General features: G+C 47.4%; 1 protein-coding gene across 3 annotated transcripts in view; it reads left to right on the top strand.

The window, feature by feature from the left end:
- The first annotated feature begins 6,700 nt into the window (after positions 1 to 6,700).
- The window catches only part of STK11 (serine/threonine kinase 11), a 71,370-nt gene continuing 62,098 nt past the window's right edge, over positions 6,701 to 15,972 (top strand). The window contains exons 1-3 of one of the 3 annotated variants that reach the window (XM_085886256.1): positions 6,701 to 6,980; positions 8,099 to 9,400; positions 14,606 to 14,709. In XM_085886256.1, coding sequence (XP_085742382.1) covers positions 9,212 to 9,400; positions 14,606 to 14,709 — 293 coding nt within the window. In that variant the 5' untranslated portion in view covers positions 6,701 to 6,980; positions 8,099 to 9,211. The remainder of the gene's footprint in view (positions 6,981 to 8,098; positions 9,401 to 14,605; positions 14,710 to 15,972) is intronic. The other 2 variants (XM_085886255.1, XM_085886257.1) reach the window with 2 other exon arrangements.

Genomic DNA, 15,972 nt, shown 5'->3' with positions numbered 1-15,972 from the left:
CCCAATCCCTAGTCAGTTTATCTCTCCCCTCTTGTGACACAACCCGCAACCAATAGACTACCGGTCCGAGTTCGGTCATCATGAGGGTCATTACTTCCTCTTGCAATGCCAGCGGAGCATCTATGAAAACTCCGTCTTGCTTGCATGTTATGGTACATCCCATTCTGCACAACAAATCTCTTCCTAATAAATTCATCGGGGTGTGTTTGGCTACCAAAAATGCATGTTCTCCCCGCAGGGGACCTACTTCAATTCGTAATTTGTCCGAAATCGGGATATCCTCTCTCCGTCCCGAAACCCCCACCACACTCACTGACTCACCTGAGAGTGGCAGGTTCTTTATCTCTCCTTGTTTTAGTGTTGACCGGGTGGCCCCTGTATCTACCAGGAATGTTACTTGTCTCCCCTCTACGTTTAAGGTCGTGGTCAATTCCCTTACATTCCGCGTTTCCCTTTGCGGAGCCACCACGGTGTCCTCATGTCAATAGTTTCTTCCTGCTGTCTCCCTTCTCCTTTCATACTCTCTAGGGGGCGCCGTTGGTCTCTCTTGCTGTTGTGGTGGCCGCGAGCCCCAGCCTCGTTGTTTAGGCGGTGCCGGGCAGTCCCGAAACCAGTGCCCGGATTGACCGCAGTTAAAGCATTCTCCCTGTTTTTGCGGCTCCTTCTCTCGGTTCCAAGGTCTCCGCTGGTCCCGTTCGGCTTCATACCGGGGTTCCCAATCTGGATTTTCCCAGCGAGGCCTGCTTTCCCTCTCTTCGTATTTACGGCTTTTCAATTCGAGATTTCTTGCAACTAGAGCTTTGGTATCTTTCTTTCCTCTCCGTTCCTCTTCTCTTAGAGTCTGCCAAGCCTGTCTTGCCCTTTCAAACACGGCATCTACGTCAGCCGTTTTCCACCCTGGCATGTCCGCTTTCACCTCTCGCCTTACTTCGTCACACAGTCCATCTACGAACATAGTGTTCAGGAAATGGAGGGCGTCTGTGCGATGTTAATAAATCCTGAGTGCAGTTCGATCTGCTCATACAGTCGTGCCTTGTACTCCCCAGGTGATTCCTTGGGATTCTGTGTGACATCCTGTATTGCCTGCCAATCCATTACCCTTGGGGCCATCTCCGCCGCAAGTTCTTCCATCAGGGTTTGTACTCTTCCCCTGTACAGTGCCTGTGCCTCTCGGTCGGCTCCCCTCCGGGTAATGTTGGTTTAAGGTGGTATCTGTTTCTCCTTCCATTTTTACACTCCAGGCTGCCGCACGCGGCTCCAAACCGCACTGGGCAGGACAGCAGTGCAGATAAACCCTATGTCTGTCCTGGTTGCCCCCTGCATTTTTATCTGGTGCGTGTAATATCTGAATGGCCCTTCTTGGGTTTTTCTTTATACATTCTTCCATGCTAGCTTTTACTCCCCTAATGTCTTGTGGGGTCCATGATCTCCAAACCCAATCTCCCCTGCTGCTTGTATCATGGGGAACTGGTGAATGTCGGTCCCTCCTTTTACTCTGTCCCCTTCTAAGACAGGGTAAATTCCTTTGTTGTCCCAAGTCGGGTTGTCGTCTTTCGGTTCACGTCGTCGTTGATTTCTGCTATCTGTGCTAACGCCTGCTTCAACTTCTCCTGTCTCTCCTCACTCTGTATCTTGACCTCCGTCAGCTGCGCTAACACTTGGTCTAGTTCTCTCTGTTTGTCCTCTCCCTGTGTCTTAACTTCCGTTAGCTGGTCTAGCGCCTGTTTTAGTCTCCCTTGTCGTTCTTCGTCCTGTATTTTCCGTTGGTTCACAGTCCCTTCTAGTCCGAGTCGCCTATGCTCTGTCTCGACTTGCGACTCCATTAGCCACGCGGCCAATGCTTTCCAGTGTGGTCCACTTTGTTTCGGGCCTCCTGCTTTGCCCTCTATCAGCGCATTACTCACTGTGTTTAATATCTTTGGATCTAAGGATCCAGTCAGCGGAAAGGGATCTTTTCTTCCCGCGGTCCACTTCACCCAATCCTGTATTCCCTTTACGTTATCGATTCCATATTTGTCACTGATGACTTTCAATGTTGTTCCTTTTGGTATCTTCTCGTTCTTTGAAGATTTATTCCCCATTCTTTTGTTCTTATCTTATCAACCGCCTAATAGCTATAAATCGTTTCTCCTTTTACACCGGGACTGAGGTCCCTTTCAATCAGCCGCCTAATAGCTGTAAATCGTTTCTCCTTTTACACCGGGACTGAGGTCCCTTTCGACCCGCCGCCTAATAGCCTCAAACCCAATGAAGGCCTCTAACCTTCCCTCTCTTGGTACAGGATTCCAACCTGTTTCCTCCTTATTTCACACGGATACCTTTATCCTCGACCCTTACCGGCTCTACAAACACTGCCTGACAGCCCTTCCCCTTTGTGCTCTTCAGACAAACCGCATTCGAATCACCTCATATGTGTTTACCGTTACAGTTCTTGATTCGAGCAGATCCTGGAGCTGCGTCCGGCAGGGCGCAACCCACCAAGTGTACAGCGCACGCCTAACTGGGGCTCCCTATTTTAGGTGCCCTACGTGCGATCGCCACGTACCTTTTAGCTGATCCCTTGCGATCGCTGTACACCAAGTGGAGTCCCACCGTCCACACCGCCAGCATCAGTCGAATCCCATCCTCGTCACCAATTGTTATGACTCTCCACTCGGCCGAGTAAGATGACAGAGTCAGATGAGGATCCTCGAATTACACGTTTTATTTCCGAAGACCACACGCATGCGGAATGTGACTCAGTGACCCTTCAGTCAGGCTCCCCTGAATCACATTAAGAATATGCTTCAAAACCATCACATATATAATCACACAAAGCAAAACTGGGTGTGGACTAAAAGTGTATGCTAAGGGATAAAGAAACAAAGAAATAAAAGAAATAAATGTGGCAGTGGGCTTCTTTCCCCTCCTCGGGCCCTAGGGGAAGTTGAATCGGTCAATTCTCAGATATGCAACCACAGTTTCCAAGCCACCTACACAACTCTCAGATATGCAAGTCTTGCAAACTAATAACTTTCCTACACTCCTTCACTAGCACCTGCTGATAACAAAGGTAAAGCTTTGGTGATCACTGAGAATAGGAATGTGTGGGCAGCATACACTGAAGGAACAGTTCCACAGTTCCCTCCAAGGTCGCACTAAGGGCACACCACCACAGAGCAACAGGAAGGGTGATAAGGGCTTAGTTTCCAAGAAACAGGAACAGCTGGGCGCTGTCCAAAAACAGTGGGGTGCATGGAACATTGGTAGCCTGAAACATTTAAAGCAACATTTTAAAGCAAGGTTTGAATAATGCACAGTTACAAGCAAGGTTAGAATCCTGACAGCTGATTAACACACAGCTAATGGTCCAAAATATGACCACCTAGCATATCATCATAACAGTACTCATTTCACCGACCTCGGAAGGATGACAGGCTGAGTCAACCCCCTGGTGTATTAATTGAGTGGCGCAACGGGGCTTGAACTCAGGACCTTTTGGATCCCAAGCCGCTGCCCGAACCACTGCGCCAACACCAAGCATGCATGTATGTATGTATATATGTATGTATATATATATACATATATATATACATATATATATATATATATATATATATATATATATATATATATTGTTGTGGTTGACCAAATTCGCAAACCACCATTCAGGTCCCTTAGGTGAGATATCTCGGTGAGTATATGTGTAGTTAGGCCCAAACCCGTTGTCTAGAGGGAATAAATGTCATTCATGCGTGCTGCGACTCTTCAGGATAGCCGTTTTTCTTTTACTATCTTTATTTTGGACCAACCGCCATTATTACCACCACCAACCACGTCTCAACAGTCATCACAACATCAACCACCCACCACAACGCCGCTTCACCACAACAGCCACGACCTTTACCGTCACACCTCGCAACCGTCGCATCGCCACCGTTCTTGCGCCGCTTGTGGGTACCGGTACTGGACTCCTGCAGGGCGCGCACCGAACAGCGTGTACAAAACATCACGGACTTTCTGCAGAAAAACGGATCAAAAACGACTCACGCCCACTTTTGTTCCGTCCAATCAGTGAGCGAGGGGCGATCTGGCCCCGCCTCCAGGGCGTTGGAGGGCGGTCGCTATATGCAAATTCTGGATCAAAAAGCATTCACGCCCACTTTTTCTCGGGCCAATGGGGAGCGAGGTGAAAGGTCGAAGGCAGGGGGTCAAAGGCGAAGCCACGGGGCTTATATAAGCGGCTGCGTTCGTCAGAAAGGGGGGGTGCGTTGGAAAGAGTGAGTTCGGAGTTCAAGAGAGTCGTTGGTGGAGCTGGAAGGAAGTTGCGCGTTGGAACGAGCTGTGCGTTGGAACGAGTTGTCGGCGGAGCTGTGGAGAGGTGGCGGCGGCGAAGACGGACGAGGGGGTGCTCGCGTCGGTGCCGGGAGGTGAAGGCGGGAGGCCGACGACGCGACCTGGTCGAGGTGGAGACGCTCGTCGCGGGACCCGAGACAGAATAAAAATCCTCCTTCCCCCAAGCATCAGCAACCCCCTCCTGTTTCCCCCCGCGCTGAGATAGTGCGACAAAGGGGGCCCCTTTTCCCACCCCCTACCAGACACTGTCCGCGAGGCCCGAGGAGTTGGGGCACCATCGCCACTTCGCGCCTCATCATCAGACGGGTAGGCCCGACCCGGTCTCGGCCCCAGGCCCGCCTCATCCTTGAGGGTGTTCTTTTTCTTGGTTTTGGGTATGTGTTGTCGGCGCCGTCTGTGAAGTAGAATTGTATAAGTGTTGCCGTGTGCTCGGTAGTCGGATAGCTCTGCATTGTGTCTTCGCTTTTACATTTGCTTTTTGTGTAAAATTGCATTGTGTTTCTTTTCCTTTTCCATGTGCTTTTGGTGGAATTGTATATGTGTGCTTTCCGTTCATCGCGAATAAATGTGCTTTATGTTGAGCTGTTTTCCCGCTTCGCTTCGTCATTTCTTTCATTGAATCCCCATCTTGCTTCACGTAAAGGGTTGGTCCTGGGCTAAGACGCCCGATAATTAATCGAACCGTCAAGGCCGACGAATAACACCGCTCGGTTATCCCGATAGTACGGAACGGGTCGCTTAAGTGGCCCGTGTCCGAAGTCGACCTGCGGTGAGGTGCGATCGCCCGGTCTACCCTCCGTGTGGGTACTTAGGTAGGTCGAATTTGGCGAGCAACCCTATCCCACGCGGGGGCCGATTGGCTCGATCGCGGTGAGACCAAAAGGTCCACCCGTGACTGGTTCCCGGCGTTAGTCCGAGAGGGTCACGACTGGATTGTCCGTCTGGTGGGCGACGTGCCGCGATTCGAGTTACGTGGCCGTCAGCACGCCGGCGGGCGCGAATCCGCGACAATATATATATATATATATATATATATATATATATATATATATATATATATATATATATATATATATATATATATATGTATATATATATATATATATATATATATATATATATATACATATATATATATATATATGTATATATATATGTATATATATATATGTATATATATACATATATATATATATACATATATATATATACATATATATATACATATATATATATATACATATATATATATATATATATATATATATATATATATATATATATATATATATATATATATATATATATATATATACATATATATATATATATATATATATATATATATATATATATATATATATATATATATATATATATATATATATATATATATATATATATATATATATATATATATATATATATATATATATATATATATATATATATATATATATATATATATATATATATATATATATATATATATATATATATATATATATATATATATATATATATATATATATATATATATATATATATATATATATATATATATATATATATATATATATATATATATATATATATATATATATATATATATATATATATATATATATATATATATATATATATATATATATATATATATATATATATATATATGTGTATATATATATATATATGTATATATATATATATATATATATATATATATATATATATATATATATATATATATATATATATATATATATATATATATATATATATATATATACATATATATATATATATATATACATACATATATATATATATATACATACATACATACATACATACATACATACATACATACACACACACACACACACACACACACACACACACACACACACACACACACACACACACACACACACACACACACACACACACACACACACTTGTATGTGTCTATTTTATGAACACGACTCACGACTGTCATCAAAAGTAACACGTGACATTTGATTTAATTGTGATAAAGGACCATCTTTAATTAATTATTATGATAACTGCCAAATAAGATTATTATTTAGTTTACATTAATGAATCCTAAAATATTATTTGCCTTTTGTATTTGACGATAACATTGCGTTAGTTTAATGAAGAACAGCCGGTTCTCTCCCTTTCTGTCTATTTTGTTCCTTGAATGATGGACATGGTGGAGTAGTTGGTAGCAGTAGCTATGAATTTCTTTTTCCGTTTGATTGAATCGTTTGCTTCCCATACACCTCCTTCATTATGCAAAGTACACTTAATATTTTAATGATCGTTCATTGTTTGGTTCATTTTGGATGTTTGTTTGGTTTGAAACGCGTTTCGCCTGACGGAAGGAAGGAAGAGCAGCGGCGCGATTGCCTGACTTGTGGATGTGATTTCTCTCATGACCTGAGTTGCGGTTTCATTGTGCGCCGCGATTTAGGTTAATGGTAGAAAATGATGAAATCGTTAATAAGGACCGACACCTTACAAGGACAGACACCTCAATGGTGAATCCAAAGTGGGGTCTGTGCAGCGAGCTTCGTGTGATCGAACAACGAGCAGGCAAGTGAGAGATAGACCCCGGTACAGCGACAAGGAGATAGACCCGGGTACAGCGACAAGGAGATAGACCCGGGTACAGCGACAAGGAGATAGACCCTGGTACAGCGACAAGGAGATAGACCCGGGTACAGGGACAAGGAGATAGACCCGGGTACAGGGACAAGGAGATAGACCCGGGTACAGGGACAAGGAGATAGACCCGGGTACAGGGACAAGGAGATATACCCGGGTTCAGGGACAAGGAGATAGACCCGGGCACAGCGACAAGGAGATAGACCCGGGTACAGGGACAAGGAGATAGACCCGGGTACAGGAACAAGGAGATAGACCCGGGTTCAGGGACAAGGAGATAGACCCCGGTACAGCGACAAGGAAATAGACCCGGGTTCAGGGACAAGGAGATAGACCCTGGTACAGCGACAAGGAGATAGACCCGGGTACAGGGACAAGGAGATAGACCCGGGTACAGGGACAAGGAGATAGACCCGGGTACAGGGACAAGGAGATAGACCCGGGTACAGGGACAAGGAGATAGACCCGGGTTCAGGGACAAGGAGATAGACCCGGGTACAGCGACAAGGAGATAGACCCTGGTACAGCGACAAGGAGATAGACCCGGGTACAGGGACAAGGAGATAGACCCGGGTACAGGAACAAGGAGATAGACCCGGGTTCAGGGACAAGGAGATAGACCCGGGTACAGCGACAAGGAGATAGACCCCGGTACAGCGACAAGGAGCTAGACCCGGGTACAGCGACAAGGAGATAGACCCCGTTACAGCGACAAGGAGATAGACCCGGGTACAGGGACAAGGAGATAGACCCGGGTTCAGGGACAAGGAGATAGACCCGGGTTCAGGGACAAGGAGATAGACCCGGGTTCAGGGACAAGGAGATAGACCCCGGTACAGCAACAAGGAGATAGACCCCGGTACAGCAACAAGGAGATAGACCCGGGTTCAGGGACAAGGAGATAGACCCGGGCACAGCGACAAGGAGATAGACCCTGGCACAGCGACAAGGAGATAGACCCCGGTACAGCGACAAGGAGATAGACCCCGGTACAGCGACAAGGAGATAGACCCGGGTACAGGGACAAGGAGATAGACCCGGGTTCAGGGACAAGGAGATAGACCCGGGTACAGGGACAAGGAGATAGACCCAGGTACAGGGACAAGTGAGAGATAGACCCAGGTACAGGGACAAGTGAGAGATAGACCCGGGTACAGGAACAAGGAGATAAACCCAGGTACAGGGACAAGGGGGATATAAATTCGGGTACAGGGACAAGGAGATAGACCTGGGTACAGGTACAAGGAGATAGATCCGGGTACAGGGACAAGGAGATAGACCCGGGTACAGGGACAAGTGAGAGATAGACCTGGGTACAGGGACAAGGAGATTGATCCGGCTTCAGGGACAAGTGAGAGATAGACCCGGGTACAGGGACAAGGAGATAGACCTGGGTACAGGGACAAGGAGATAGACCTGGGTACAGGGACAAGGAGATAGACCTGGGTACAGGGACAAGGAGATAGACCCGGGTACAGGGACAAGGAGATAGATCCGGGTACGGGGGCAAGGGGGAGATTGATCTGGGTACAGGGACAAGGAGATAGACCTGGGTACAGGGACAAGGGGGAGATATATCTTGGTACAGGAACGAGCGATATCTAGAGTTGGGTTCAGGGATAAGTGACAACAGCCTGGTACAGGGACAAGTGAGAGATAGAACCGGGTACAGGGACAAGGAGATAGACCCGGGTACAGGGACAAGGAGATAGACCTGGGTACAGGGACAAGGAGATAGACCTGGGTACAGGGACAAGGAGATAGACCCGGGTACAGGGACAAGGAGATAGATCCGGGTACGGGGGCAAGGGGGAGATTGATCTGGGTACAGGGACAAGTGAGAGATAGATCTGGGTACAGGGACAAGTGAGAGATAGATCTGGGTACAGGAACAAGCGATATCTCGAGTTGGGTTCAGGGACAAGTGACAATAGCCTGGTACAGGGACAAGTGAGAGGTAGAACCAGGAACAGGGACGGGTGACAGATCCTGCATACATGTACAAAGTAGTTGGCAAAAGATTGTCGATGAAGTTGAGACAGCTTAAGATTTTCTAAAAAAAGAATAATTTGTGGAATAATAACAGGTCAAAAAAGAAAAGAAAAGGAAGACAAAATAATAAGGAGGGAAAAACACACAAGAAACATCACAAAGATATCTCAAGAGTAAAACCGAAGGGTAGGAGGTATTAAGAGTTGGGTGAAGTATGGATAACTCTGTTTTGGAGACTGATGGGGTGTCACAAATAGACTGGATCAACGATGATGGTGATGACATCGCATTCATCCAGCGCATCGACTCTGCCGAGGTCGTGTTTGAGCCCAGACGCCGCCGTGCCAAGTTGGTGGGCCGATATCTCATGGGGGACCTGCTGGGTGAAGGATCGTACGGAAAGGTACGGTTACCCACGCCGCATCATCCCCAGTCAACCACACTCTTTATATCATCCGCTTGGAATATCTCCGGCTTCGTGTAGTGCTAAAGTTGCCTCTACGAGAGCAATTGAACCTTGACTGAGGGGTCAGGTCGTTTACCTCCGCCACCAAAGGTGCAGGTCTTTGGGATCTTTGGGGTCTAAAGGGTCTTTGGGGTTTAAATAGTTTTTGGAGGTTAAGGGTCTTGGTGGCCTTATGGATTATCAGCGTTTAAAGGGTTTAACGGGTCTTAGGGTTTTTCACGATATTAAGGCACTTGAGGGTCTTGTGAGTCTTCAGGGTCTTAAAGGGTTTTGGGAGTGTTAAGGGACTGAAGGGTCCTCAAAGTTCAAAGGGGCCTCAGCATTCTAAAGGGTCGAAAGGTATATTCCAATAGTACGTAATTAATACACGTACGTGTAGTCAGGATGCAGCTGACTTTCAAACAGCACGTAATTACTAGAGATATAGTCATGCGGCTTCACCGACCGCTTCATGGACGACTTAACCTTTTTCATATAGTCGGACCCCCACATTCATGATTCCTCTATTAACGAACCCTGCCTATCCACGGGTCATAAAGTGTGACCTGCTTCTGCATTCGCTTATTCATTTTTTATTGTTTTTGAAAAAAAAATACACTTCATGATTGGTCTCCCATATCCAATGCCACTGATATTGTTGTAGGGCCGGGTATCAGTGGCGAGCACGACCGCTAGAGGGAGCAGTGGAGTCAGCTCCACCGAACACACCGGAATTTAGGTCGTGACCCTCGGATAAGTCCAGAAGGCACGGGTCCCCTACAGGACCATGAATCGCCAATAATTCGACCGCGTGGGGTAGGGTTAATTGCCAAACTTCAATATACCTAAGTACCCACGCGGCAAAGCTACCGGGGAATTCACACCCTCGACAGACCTCGAGCGGAACGAGCCGTTACCATACTCGAACCGTGTGTAACCCGAGCGGATGGTTACCGAGGCCCGTCGGTCCAAATGAACAATTTTTTGCTTCACTATTTCTCAACACGCACCGTGCTAAGCCAATAAAAGAAATGACAGAACCAGCTGGGACATTCAACAAGAGGGAAATTTCTTTGCAATAATCGGGGGACGAGGGAGCACGTAAGGGCAGAATAATCCGAATATAAAAGAAATGGAAATTTATACACAAGCACTTGTACAGATGCTACTTAAAGGACTGGCCCGCACCAGACACACACCCACAAAAAGAAATGGACCCCGTCGGGTCTTTATTGATACCACCAGCTCGGAGGGAAGTTGAGCTGGAGGTAAGAAGCTAGCTTCGACCTTCCCGCATCGTGCGGCGCTTGACGATCCGACTCGGCGCGACTCGAACCCGCAACTCGATGCCGCTCCAAGCACCGGGTACGGAGGATAGTGTTGGGCTCCAGCACACTCCTCCGGCAAGCGACGAGACAGCGAGCGCCAGCAGACAAGACAGGCAAGCGATTCTCAGAGGCACCGACTCGCAGGCAGGCGATCCTCCATGGAACTGGCTCAAGGGGAAAATACCTCTTTGCGCACACCCGCGCTTCTCTTAACCCCCCCCCCCCGCATGGGGTGGGGGGGGTGGGAAACCCGCCCCGACGCAACTCACCTCCAGATTGGCCGGTTCGTCTCGGGTGATGCGCTCGCCATTCGTGATTCATCCAGGGGGGCATGGCGAGCATCGTCACAGCCCGTCCCCTCTGAGAGGCTTTCCTGCTTCCTCCGGCGATGTGCCTCCGCATTGGTTGGAACGCGACATACGTCGCTCGCGCTTTGCCCATTGGCTGAAGGCAACACGTCTTGCTCGACCCTGGAGCGGAACCAATGCGTCGGTTGCCAATAGAACTCTGCCCACAGGCTCTCGACACGTACATGTGCGTCAGAAAGGTCGATGGTGGAAGGAAGCCAGGGAGGATGCCCTTGTTGTTGGGGTAAAAATCCTGAGTGCTTATGGCTGCCAGATTCGTAACAATATCAATTCAGCCTGGGAATTCTTCCACCCAAAACTGCTCTCTCTTATGCACAGATTCATCCCATCTCGTCTTCAATTATCTTACCCATCCTCCCGCTCTTGGTACTGTGAATCCTGTGGTGAGGCTGGTGCTTTAAAACAACTTGCATTCTCCTCCTGGAAGGCAAATCCAACCCAAAACAACGTCAGATCATTCCACAAAGCCCACAATGAGTATGTCGACTCTCAGGAGAGCCAGAAAACAACATCTGTCCAATCTCAAGAATGAACTTTCAAACTTGTCAACCTCCTCTAAAACCTGGTGGCTCCTTGTCAAGTCTGTCTCTGGTGTGTGCTCCCCTTCCATTCCTTTCCTCACTTCAAATTTCCTCACTTTCCTCACTCTCGGACTCTCTGGAAAATCCTCTATTTCTCTTTGCCGACAACTCCACCCTCTGCCGTACCATCTGTCATCCCTCAGACCGGCAAGCAGTAGCTTCTTCGCTCACTGCAGATCTGGATAAAATCACAAACTGGTCCAACACGTGGAACATGTCTTTCAATCAAGACAAATCTCACACTCTCACTATATCTCTTCGAAAGGACCGTTTACAAAACCCCCCCATCCACTTTCTCAACAATCCTCTGGAAGAAGTCTTTTCTTTCAAGCTTCTAGGTCTCACTATCTGCCATGACCTTTCCTGGGAAAGTCACATTTCCAACCTCGCCTCAAAAGCCAGTCGCCGACTGGGAATCCTCCGTCGTGCTAAGTCCTTCCTCGGCCCTCTTGAGCTCCTGACCACTTACAAAGCTTTTGTCCGTAGCCTGATGGAGTACTGCTCTCCCCTCTGGGCTGGTGCTCCTGCATCCCACCTTTCTCGGCTTCACGCCGTCGAAACCAGGGCATTTAAGATCATCGGCATCTCCCGCAATGAAGCTGAGTCTTTGGGCCTCTCACTCAATCACCGCAGGTTGGTCGGTGGTCTTTCTGTCTTCTACCGACTCCTCTCCAGCCTTGCCCCCCCTGCTCTCTCTGCGATTTGTCCCCACCACATTTCCACAGGGCGCTCAAGGTCCGCCAACAACCCCCTTCTGGTAAAACTACCAAAATCACGAATCACTGCTCATCTTCACTCTTTCATTCCTCTTTTGTCCCGCCTTTGGAATAAACTTCCTCACTCTATTCTTTCCCATTCTTCCCTCCAGGCTTTCAAAACAGCTGTTCACCACCAACACCTCTTATCTTCCCCCATCCAAATCCTCGATCTTTTCTACCCCCGATAATCCACCCAAGCCCACTTCCTTCATTTCTCCTGCTTTCCTTCCTGAAAGTCCCTGAAATGTCCATCTTCTCTTCGCCATGTTCCCCATCCCATCCCCATCCCTCTCCCTTCCACAGTTCACCTCATGTGTCTGTTCCCCACTGTTTTGTCCCTTCCACTCCCGCCCCTCTTGTCTCATGCCTCCTTGCTGTGAGTTGTGTGTTTGCTCTCATACGAGCCTCGACCAAGGTATACAAAAAAAAAAAAAATGGCACCACAGCCGACTCCGCTCGTGAGAAGGCCGAACGCCTTAATTCTGTGTTTCCTTCAAAATCTTGTCCCCCGAATCCCCTCTCTCTATGAACCAATCCTTCACAGTCCTACCGAACTGCTCCTGAATTCTGTCTTTTTGCACCTGGAAATGTGGAAGAGTTTCTGGCAACGCTCGACTCTGACTATGCAACTGCAACAGCATCATCTCACGTGTCCTAAAACCTGTTCTTCTGCTCTTGCACCTCATCTCTCTGCCCTTTTCACCCTGTCATTTACCATAGGTTATCTTATATCTGCTTGGAAATCAGCCAACATCACAGCATTACATAAAAATTGCAAAAACAGATCCTCGACTTCAGACCAATGAGCTTACTTCGAGTCATCAGCAAGGTCATGGAATTAATCATCACAGTTGACATAGAATTATTCCTTTTCTCCACCAGCCTCATCTCGGACCATAAATTTGGATTCAAACCTGGTCACCCTTCCTTGGACATGCTGCTTATTCTCTCCCAACAATGGTGGAGGCCCTCAATATCAGACATGAGATCAGGGCCGTCTCTCTGGACATATCTCGAGCTATTGATACAGTATGGCATCCTGCCTTGCTCTCCAAACTGTGTGCCTACGGAATCCAAGACCAACTCCACTCTTGGATTACTGACTTCCTAACCTCTCGGAGACAACGTGTGACTCTCAACGGAACCCTTTCATCTCCTTTGCCTGTCAAGGCTGGAGTACCCCAAGGCAGTGTTCTCGGCCCCATATTACTCCTAATCTTTATCATTGATCTCGCTGACTCTCTAGAAAACCTCTATCTCTGAGCTGATGACTCCACTCTCTGCCGTGACATGTCTCATCCTTCTGACAGACAGACAGCAGCCTGTTCCCTCTCCTCAGACTTTCACAAAATCACAAACTGGTCAAACACAATGTTGCTTGTGTATCCATATTGTCCAATCTTTGCGTTTTCCCTTACTCCTCATCGTTACCTGCATCCCTTGTTTGTCCGTCTCCGTCTACTTTCTCCCTCCGCCCTGCTGCTGTTGTTTCCCCTTTCTCCTGCTTTTACCTTTGTTATGTTGTGTCTTGATTTGTTTTGTGTAATCGCTCTTCCACGAGCGTAGACCTTGTTTGGGAGGGGGGGGGGGGGAACAACCTATCCTCGTTTTGCTCCATAGAAACGATGCCCTGACATTCGCAGATTCGACATTCGCGGCATTTTTTAGGAATGTACCCTCCGCAAATGTCGGGGTCTGACAGTATATAGAGATATGCTGTTTAACAAGATATCTTAAAAAGTTTTGGGCGGATTCGGATGAAACTCAGTGGACAGTTTGGGTGTGTGGGTGTGTGACAAGGGCAAATTGATTCGATTTTGCTGATCTGAATCCGGATGCGATACTCCCCCCCCCACCCCCGATTCATTTTGAAAGCGATTCTTCACCATTGAGAGAGGGGGCCAAAAAACGATAGAAATAGCACTCCATTTCGAAAAGGTGTGGACGAGTTGTGCCATGACTTGATGGATGAGTTGGTTCGGTGACGAGAACAATCCGATTTGATTTTGGGTTCGGTCCGAATGCAGATCCGGCCTATCAGTGGGATAGGAAACATAAACTGATCAGCCTGGCGGAGGTACGCGCTCCGCCGGGCGCCCTTCTAGTTTGCTCTGTTCTTGTTCCCCAGGTGAAGGAGGTCTTGGACTGCGAGACGCTCTGCCGACGAGCAGTGAAAATCCTAAAAAGGAAGAAGTTGAGGAAGATACCGAACGGTGAAGCTAATGTGAAGAAGTAAGATGGAATAACCTCGTAACTAGTGGTACAAGTTTATTGTCGATAAGTGTGACACTGTTTTTTGCAACTAATCGACACGGATGAAATTTTGTGATTCGTCTTTCCGCTGTTGGCTGATCAATGAAATTTGGATGTCGTATCGACTTGGGCAGAAGCCGTTCGGCGAATGGTGTTTGTGGCCTTGTATAATGTTATCCATCGACATGCCCAACTTCCTCATGAACCCACCTATCGTCCCACAGATCTTCTTTTGTTTTCACAAGTTTAGCGGCTAATTTGCCAAAGATGGCGAAGGAATGATGTGCTGTCTTTCATAAAGATTTCCGTGCTGTCACGATGCCAGGACGGTAGTTTTTTTTTTTGGGGGGGGGGGGTGGAACTGATTTCCTAATGCCAAAGATCGTATTTTGTGCCTGATGGACTTGGAGGTGAGCAAGCAGGTCTCGATAGGTTACAGCTGGGCAAAGCTACTTGGGCTTTTGCTTGCGATGCGTTTTTCAAGGCTTTTGTGGGCCTTGCCACAATTTGATCCATCCTTGCTGTTTTATCCATAATGGTCACTACAACATGTATTGAGCATTTTGGCAAATCGTTCATCCACAAAAAAATAAAACAGGGATCAGGGAATAGCCTTGTTCTTCTGCAGTTATTCCCACACTCTTGTGGGATAGGCCGAGGGAAGTTTTTGGCCCATGTCTTTCACGAACCGGCTGGCCGGGCCTGGCGCTCGACTGAGTCGGGATTTTGGAATTTGGCCATGGTGCCGACGATAGCTCGCCTCCTTTTCGTGAAAGACACTGTGAGATCTTCAACGTACACCGACAACGGTGCTGGCAGACGTCCTCCAACTTAACATCCGTCTGAGGGACAGTACACACACATTGATAAATCACCCGACCTGTGAAACACCGCAATGACAGTTTATACCTGGGTCGGGATTCAAACCCAGGGTCGACAGCTTCTAGTTGAGTGTGCACACCTCTAGGCCATCCTGCCAGCCCCTCTGCAAGGTAAGTGTAATGTTATGTCGATTTAAAGTTTATGTTTACTGAAACAGTTTTCAATTTGGATACGGGGCCAGTCTTTGTGCTTGCAGTGAACCACCGAATGGTTGTGGTGTTATTCCTTGCGGTGACTGCATGATAGCCACGAGGTACGCAAACTCACATCTGAGCTGCCTACCCTGGGTTTGAACCTTGACCCAACTATAAACGATCACCCGAGTGTTTCGTATGGAGGGCGAGGCATCATCATCATCAT

Source organism: Eptatretus burgeri, chromosome 6 (genome assembly GCF_056783735.1).
Source record: "Eptatretus burgeri isolate ZD-2024b chromosome 6, Ebu_testis_v1, whole genome shotgun sequence".
Lineage (NCBI taxonomy): Eukaryota > Metazoa > Chordata > Myxini > Myxiniformes > Myxinidae > Eptatretus > Eptatretus burgeri.
This window is presented reverse-complemented; position numbering and strand designations above follow the sequence as displayed.